This window comes from Pinus tabuliformis, chromosome 4_1 (assembly GCF_031772625.1).
Source record: "Pinus tabuliformis cultivar Carrire ecotype Pingquan chromosome 4_1, CPIR1, whole genome shotgun sequence".
Taxonomy (NCBI): Eukaryota; Viridiplantae; Streptophyta; class Pinopsida; order Pinales; family Pinaceae; genus Pinus; species Pinus tabuliformis.
The window spans coordinates 567,751,305-567,760,380 of NC_142303.1; the positions used below are offsets into that span (position 1 = coordinate 567,751,305).

At 30.6% G+C, this 9,076-nt stretch overlaps 1 protein-coding gene across 1 annotated transcript; it reads left to right on the top strand.

Moving 5' to 3' along the window:
* Positions 1-405: 405 nt before the first annotated feature.
* On the top strand, positions 406-1,696 carry LOC149177156 (heavy metal-associated isoprenylated plant protein 39-like). Its single transcript, XM_089423311.1, has 3 exons — positions 406-608; positions 1,019-1,094; positions 1,207-1,696. The coding sequence occupies exons 1-3, from the start codon at positions 600-602 to the stop codon at positions 1,461-1,463; spliced, it is 342 nt and encodes a 113-aa protein (XP_089279437.1). The 5' UTR covers positions 406-599; the 3' UTR covers positions 1,464-1,696.
* Positions 1,697-9,076: the final 7,380 nt, after the last annotated feature.

Genomic DNA, 9,076 nt, shown 5'->3' on the forward strand with positions numbered 1-9,076 from the left:
TCATGGAAAACCAACCATGGTGGTCCTTAAGGGGGCAGGCTTTCACTCATACCTCACAGTCTTGGACCATTAACCTATGTCGTCCTAGAAAAAATAGCTCTTAACCAAACAAAAACAATTCAAAACATACTCCAAACCCAAAAAAACTAAAACAGTTTCAAAGCATACTCCAAACCCAAAAAAATATCTTTTTATATTTTAATATAAAAACTTAGTATTTTTTCTATAAAAAAGATAACCCAGATTAAGCTCAACCTAATTAAAAAAGGCAATCGAAACCTGGTGTAATAATCGCAATTCGATTATTGACTACATCAAGTCAAGACACGTGAAGCGTAGGGCCCTTCACATTTATTTTATTTTGTCATCCAGTAGCATGCATAGAGTTTATTACAATCGTTCCCCGCAGATAGATCCTTCGCGGAAATAAGCGTTCACTACAACAGGCTGTCTGACTTTTCTCTCACCTGCAACTATTTATTTCCTTCATGCAACTGATTGAGCACTCATCACAACCCCTTTGGTATCTAATTTGGTCTGCTTGGACGCTGAGATATTAATTTTTTCTTTGTTTTTTAACTTCTTCAACAGCTATCACGATGTCGAAGGTATATGTATGGTCCATTTTATTAATCCTGTACTGGCATTTTTTTGGGAATGACTGAAGAATTATTTAGAGATGTTTTAACAATTAATTGCATGGAAAATTTTAGGGGCTAATGTTCGCCCAGTGGGCTAATTTTCCATGATTTTTCCAAAAAAGGATTCGCCAATTTCCAATTTTTATAAAAGATGATTCGCCCAAATTTTAGAATATAAAATTATTTTACCTTAAAAATCGCCAACATTATATAGAGACCATATATAAAATCATTATAAATTTGGATAATTTTGCAAATATATCATTAAAAAATTTATAGTTTGCATAGTAGGGATTAGTGAGATTCGCCAATGTTTTTAAACTTCAAGAAAATTTTCCATCCTTAAAATTTTCCTTGAAATTTAGTTGGATGTGCAGAAGATGGTGTTTAAATCGACCATAGACGATGAGAAAAGCAAAATGAGGGCCATGAAGGCTGTTGCAGGGTCTGGAGGCACGAATAATCATTACCTTTATTGCATATATAGGCAAAATATTTTCCATCGATTTACTAGAGTTTTGTTGTTTCATACTCCTTTACTAATGTTGCGAGTGCTCTGTTTCAGTGGACTCTATTGAAGTCAACAAGGAGGAGGGAAAGATAACTGTTGTGGGAGAAACAGATCCTGTGTATCTTGCAAAAAAATTAAGGAAATTGGGGTACAAAGCAGAGTTGCTGAGCGTCGGTCCTGCAAAGGAGGAGAAAGAGGAGAAAAAGGAGGAGGAGAAGATACCTATTGTGTATCATGTGAATCCCAGCAGCATCTATGGATACCCATCATTTGGGAGAGATGAGTATCGCAATGAGTGCACCATCTTATGATAAAAACCAATCATAGTTGTGAGTCCAATCACACGTTTGATATGAATTGTAATCGCCATGTCTCCATGCATACAAGAGGGACCTCTGAGTATACTCCTTTAAAAGTTATAAATAATCATAGCTAGAAGTCCAATCATATGTTTGATATGAACTGTAATTGCCATGTCTCCAGGCATATTAGAGGGACCTCTGAGTTTACTCCTTTAAAAGTTACATGGTGGATAATTTATATAGGCGATATTTTTTTCCATATCAGATTTTCTGAATAGTTGCAATCTCATAAGAATAAGAATAACATTAACCGACTAAAATTTCATTGTCATACATAAGGATTTGGATTTGTGTATAGTTATATATATAGTAAGTTTGATATGATTATATATTTATCATGTTTAATATATTATCTTGATTCGGCAAGGAATTGAATAGGTAATTTCATTTCACATTAAGGAGTGGGGAATTGAATAGTTAACTTCATATTAAGGAACTCTTTAACAAAATTCTTGATCATGGGAAGACCAGTATGGTATATTTTAGAATTTTCATTTTTTAAATAGTAAATTACAGATAATCTAAAATTAATAAGTTGAGAATATTCTTGTCATCAGATTAATTTAAAAGTTTTCAAAATATTTTCTTATTAGACCTTTATTGATATTACAAATTCTCATCACACAAATGTTACATAAATATTTTGATCATCTTCTACTTATATATTAACATTAAAAATTCTTATCATGACAAATAAATATTTTAATAGCTATCTAAATTTATCTCCTATTTAATCTATAAGGACATGCTAATTATCAACCATTTAATCTATAAAACTTTGCTACTTATACATCTAGTTATCCATAAGGGTAGCTTGTCTGTAAGAGGATTTTCCTTCTTGATTGTCAAAAATAATATATCAGTCACAGTGGCACATGCTCGTGTTCTCCTAGAAAATAAAATTCCAACATCATCATCATATAATATATGCAAAACCACTTATGGATATTTAGCACAGTTTATTATCACAGAAATAGCTAAAATTGTGAGGGGCACTATTTTATTGGCGCTTCAATTTCATAAGCGCTTTCTATTCACAGGCAACATGGTCTCCCTTTGTGATTAATACTTCTTGCTGTAGTTTCGAAAAACCCATTATACTTATTGCTGTAGTTTGGAAAAACTGGCTTAAGATTTTTCCAATTTCCCATTGTTACGCCTGGCTTCAGCCATACCTTCTGATTGATAACCAAAGTCAATCCTGAGTGGTTACTAAATTCAGTCATGTGGAATACTTATAGTTACTTATGTGGTCACCAAACTTTTATTAAATTGACAAAAAAATACTTATAGTTAAAAGAGAATACAATTTTTTTTTATAATTTTGAAGTTAATGTTAATTAATTTTCACTTATAACTAAAAGATTTTATTCACGTTCCTAGAGAGGTTGTATTAGAGAATAATACTATAAGAAAAATTAGGGGTCTTAATAAAAATCTTCTAGTAACTTGATTTAGTCAAGTTTACCCAAACCACTTTAACAATTTTTCTTTTAAACTTGACTAGGGGAGATTAACCTGGTCTCAATCATTCATTAGCCTTCTCACATGAGATGTCACATTCCCCCCTTCAAGCTAGGATACTAGTGGATGTGCCACCCTAGTACATATTCAAGTAGTCCATTTCACAACTTAGTGACTCTATGCTCCAATGCACTACATGTAGGCCTCATCAAAGCCTTATAACAATCCATACTCCTAGACATCATGTATGCTTGAACAACAGGCCTTACAACTTTCTAGGGAAATGCACTTTCCTTGGACCAAAACCCTTAGGGTGTTCACACACCCTTGTTATTATTACACCATTACCACTCTCAATCAAAAGCTAGCTCCTTCACTATCTTCAAACACCATTGACTCTCTTGCCACATCTCTAGCTTTTTTTATCCATGCCTTCACCTAGTCTTTCTAGCTACTTAACCTCTCTTTCCTTATATTCATACTTTGAGTTTCCCTTCCTATCATAAGCAAATTCCACAAAGCTTTGACAATATTGAATCCATTACATTTTCTTATTCTAATATGCTCTCACAGTGGTTCTGGGTTTGGTTTTGATACTAGTTGTTAGGATCACTAAACACCTAGAGAAGTGGTATTGTCTAAAGACACTTTTGCTAGAATCCCACTGGTTACTCGGAAAGACACTCTTGCTAGAATCTCACTAGTCACCCGGACCAATTAACACCAAGTGGTGGTGTCTAAAGACACTCTTGCTAGAATCCCATGGTCACCCGGAAAGACACTCTTGCTAGAATCCCATGGGTCACCCGGAAAGACACTCTTGCTAGAATCCCATGGGTCACCCGGACCAATTAACACCAAATCGACTCCACTAAAAAATAAAACCATGGTCAAAACTATAGATTATAAGAACTGAAAACCACTACTAACTTAACCGAGTAAAATTTTCCCAAATCATCTTAACAAACTATCTCTATATGACAATATCGATCTAATAAATTTTATCTACCAAATTTTCAATAACAAAATTAATCAAGTATGTCAACTTTAAAAAATAATACCTTTCTCAACTTGGAAAAAAAAACATAAAAAATTTTATACAACAATAGACATCTAATGAATTTTCAATAATAAAGTTAATCAAGTATATCAACCAGAGATATTTTTTAAAAAGATACCTTTTCCGAAATACAAGAATTTCCGCGAAAGACCTCGCACAGACTTTCCACGATGTCGATACAGTCAACAATTCCATATTGTTTGGTTTTCCAGCTCCCACCGGTCGGACTCTGGCCTGCCAACGTATCAGCTCCCACCGGTCGTACTGTGGCCCGCCAACGGCTGGTTTTTGTTTGTTTGGGTTGGAATGAGGTGATATAATTTTTTGTCGTTATTTGAAATTAGTTTTTGATTTTACGCAACTTGTAAATTGTTCTTTTTATTGTGGCCAGTTGGGTCAATTTAATTTCGAAGTTGTCATTCTCATGATTAGGATAGGATAGGATAGTTTTGTAATTTATTAATCATGAATTATGAATTACAAGATTTGGATTGTGTCAGAATTCATGTATCATATATAAAGTATGAAATTGTAATGTTGCCAATATTATTATACTGATGGTTAAATTTAAGTTAAAATGAAATTAGTGATATATAATTTAATCAATAAAAGTTTGAGTTGTTTAAGTTAAATATTTTCGTGATTTTTCAATATATTAAATTTATTTATATATTTAAAAATATATTTTAAATCATAATAAATTACAGTTTTATTTAAAATTAAATACCAAAATATTTATTAACTAAATTATTAAAATGTATAATTGGTTAAATTTTATTATTATTTAATTTTATGTTTAAAAATATTAAAAAAATAATTATAAAAAATAAAATTATAAATTTAATTCTTTAGTAATCTCGTTTTTCTATTTATTAATAACTAGCACGATATCAATTATTATTATTATTAATATTAATAAACTTAATATTATAAACTTTAATATTAAACTCAATTTTATAATACTAAATCTAAATATTAAACACAATATTTTAAACTCTAATTATTAAATCCTAATATAAACCTTAACATTATAAACTTTATTATTATAAATATGACAAAGCCTTGTTTATTGATATTATTAGGGTTAAATATTATTATTAATTGTATTATTATTATTTTTAGCACAACCTTAAATGGAAATGTACTTCATAGTGATGATAAATGTATGCAAAATTATTTGTTTATCAAAGCATAATAAGATTCATTAAGGTAAATATTATTTCTTTTCTCTAATATTCTTTAGGATTGACACTGTACTTCATCATGATGATAGATATATGCAAAATTATATGTTTAATGTTATTTATTTTCTCTAATATTCTTTAGGGTTGATAATGTACTTCATCATGATGATAGGTGTATGCAAAATTATATGTTTATTCAATTATAATAGGATTTATTACAAGAAATATTTTTTTTCTCTAATATTTTTTTTCCTCAAACCTATACTTACTATGATACATCTCTTGCAAAAGAGATTCACTAAATTTTAGTTGTATTCATATTGATGCTTATTAATAGTCATATCATAATGGCAAGGAGATGGGATATGATTGCAAAAGATAGCTAAAAACTCTATTTAAAATTGAAAAAATAACATAGGCTATGTTTAACATGATAATGAGTTTGAGTAGTAATAAATAATTAGTTGATTTTTTTCATCTCATTAACATATTTATTGTAATTAAAATTAAAATAATGTCTTTTAATCACTAGAATAGATCCATCTTAAATACGGATCTAACATGAGCCAAGAGGGATCCAATTTCTTCATGTGCAAATCTTTTAAATATTTTGTATAATTATTTATTTATTTTTTTGTAATTTTTTAAAATTTATATTTAGGCAGCCATAAACAAATTTTAACTTTGATGGTGGACTAAGAGAGTTACACATCACATTGGGCTATAGAATGAACCTCTAAGCTCAATGACCCTCTAGACTCAATCAAAATCATATCTAGTAAATGTTTATTAATTAATTATAATATTTAACTTAAAAATCCAATATCAAAATATATAATTAATTAAATATAAAATTTTATTAAAAACACTCTATATTCATTAACATAATATTTTCAACCAGCCAAACTTTGCATCGCTCAAACTGTAATTCTAGAAAAACTCTATATGCCTTAGCATACAACTATAATCCTAGAAATGCTCTATATGTGTTCGCATAATATTTGTATTAGGCCAAACATTCTAAAGAAAAACCTTTTCAACGGTTAGTTGTGGTGCTTTTGACTGTCGTGACTCGTGCTCCCAATCTGTTTTCGTGCTCTCTTTGTGTCTCGTGCCCTTTTTATAATATGATGGGTGAGGCTCTGTGTAACGCTAACGTGGGTTGTTCAGTTTATTGAGTGCGTTAGTAATGCTTAAAGCGTCTCTTGCATTGCGGAGGTACGTTAATAACGTAATTCTTGGGATGCGTTATTTTCGCTAAAAACAAATTTGAAAAATATCTTAGTTTTTATAAGAACTAGCTTTTTGTCACTACTTCTTGTGTGTTTTTTAAATTTCAAATTTATGTTGTTTTCTCAAAGATTTTTGTGTAGACTGTCTCTTCTCTCTCTGTTCTCTTTTTTGGAGTTTTATGTAAATTAGTTTTGATACCAGGACAAAAATTGAAGAGAAAAAAACGGAACAGAGGATTGCTCTTCTCGGTATTACGAATTGGTTAAATAATATTACATTAAAAACATCAATAATAAATTACTGGAGTGATACTCGACTAAACTAGACTAACTAAAACTGGTCTCTTCTCTTTGCTGCTCTCTTATGGAGTCTTATGCAAATTAGCTCTACCATGACAAAAATTGAAGAAAACAAAACTATGGAGCAGAGGATTGCTCTTCTCAGTATTATGAATCGGTTAAATAATATTACATTGAAAACATCAGTGATAAATCACTGGAGACTAAACTAACTAAAACTGAACCAAGACACTTGGACACTATGATTTTAACACCAAGTTGTTGTAATTAGATTTTCCAAAAAATGAATTAAATTAAATTGAATCAAATAAATAATCTATGGAATTGAAATTAGTTGTCTTTTAAATTTTGTTGAAAGAGCAACTTCAAAATTCAATATTTTGAATGAATTTCAACTCTCAATATTAATATGCGACTAGGAATATTCACCTAAAGTGAAATCATAAACATCTACTTAATTTTTTTAATAACAAAATTAAAATTCCTCAAACGCATTTCCTAAATATATACACGTAGTTAAAAAAAGCTACAGTTTATTTACGTTGTGCACCTAAGAGAATACCACTACATCCAAAGAACACATCGGTCACTCAAGAGAATAACACTCAAAAAGATAATGAGTATTTTCCCTCCAAAAACATAACATAAAATTTATGTTGTTAAAAGAAACATATATTTACTTATGCCTACAAAATCTAAGAGTTTATAATTATTTTAAAATTTTAAATATAAATTTTTTTGGTAACCTGTAAATATTAAATTAATGCCCTTAAAAATATTATGATACTTTGCAGACTTTGTAACTGTCACATAATAATTAAGAAATAATTAATTTTACTTACGAAATTATAAATAATGCATAATGGAAAGTAATGTTGAACGAGTCTCACATATTATAGTAGTTGGAAAATTATGCATCAAGCGGTTACCTACCTATAAATTTTCCTTGAGAAACAAAATTATGAGGAAAAGGAAATAGAGAGGGTACAAGGAACTTGAGGTGACTTGAAGGAGAAGAATTGCAAGCAAAGTTTAAGAAAGATACGAAAACAAACCAATGTTGGTTGGCGAGATGGATGAGTGTGAATAATAGAACTACTCACGACTAAGTCTAGTAGGGACATATAGTCGCTGAAGTATTTCTCTGTGTAGTACTATCTACAAGGAAACACCCTATTGTGAAGATAGCTGAGGGGGAAATACAATATTGATATTGATCTCGATTGGTTGGGACGAAAAACATTACTTTCTGTGTTGTGGCATGATTCTGGTGTGAATCAATTGAGGCAACAGATAAGTGCTGCACTATACTAGTTATTGTTATTTTGTTTAGATGGATTCTTGATTCTTACTGGTAAATACTGAACTAAGTAATATGCATGGAGAATTAGTTGTATTGTTTTAAGCGAATGATGCAAAAATTTCTTGATAAATTGGACGAATTGTCAACTCAATTGCAAGGTCAGTTTAGTGTATGTATAGATGGTAACAATAAAAGAAAATAGAGGAATGATCCAAAAATAGGCTAGTAACACAAGTCGAAAAAATCTAGTTTTTCTTTCTCATCCAGTAGGAGCTCGAGGTTAGTCTCCTGGTCGAGCCATTACAACAGCCTAGATACAATCCCTTTGTTTACCAGCTAGTTATCTAACCAGACATGCAATATTAAATAACTGAAACCCCAAGAACAAAAGATACTATGCAAACTTGACAAAACAATCATGCAGACGAAAACGTAGCTGAAGTGACATCAATCAAAACACAGTGCCTTTGCTTTGGCTATGAAATAACTAAATATGGATTTAAAGCAACTTCACACAACAAGATTTACTAAGTACCAGCGATTACGTACAAAACCCAGAAAAATAAATAGAATTTGAAGACTGGAAACCATTTCTAAATCGAGCTCGAAAAATTAACAAAATCCTTTCATTCAAGAACAAAGATGGCAAAAAATAATATCTTCTTACAGATAAGATATGTTCAGGTAAAGAGTATGTCTATCATGGAAACATACATCTTAAAACCCATCACGGCCAAAGGCCAAAGTTTTAGACAATTGTTCTTAAAGGTATACTCTCAAATGTAGTGAAATTGAAAACATGACTATAACTATCAGAGCTCTGAAGAGTTATTCATCGACTGTCCTGCTAACTAACTTAAAAAAAAAAAAATCCATAGAATTGTTGGTCCTAGGAACCAAATCCTTTTAAGAATTAACCATTGAATCGTACATATAGTTTTTTAGCGGGAGAAAACTCCATTACTGCAAAGTAGAGAAGTCGCATCTTTACCTGAAGAAGTGGAGAGATGAACCCTTAG

Bases quoted from the DNA above. Each gene is read 5' to 3' on its own strand.
- LOC149177156 (XM_089423311.1), top strand. The intron at 1,095-1,206 runs GCACGAATAATC...GCTCTGTTTCAG, and splicing joins GGCTGTTGCAGGGTCTGGAG to TGGACTCTATTGAAGTCAAC.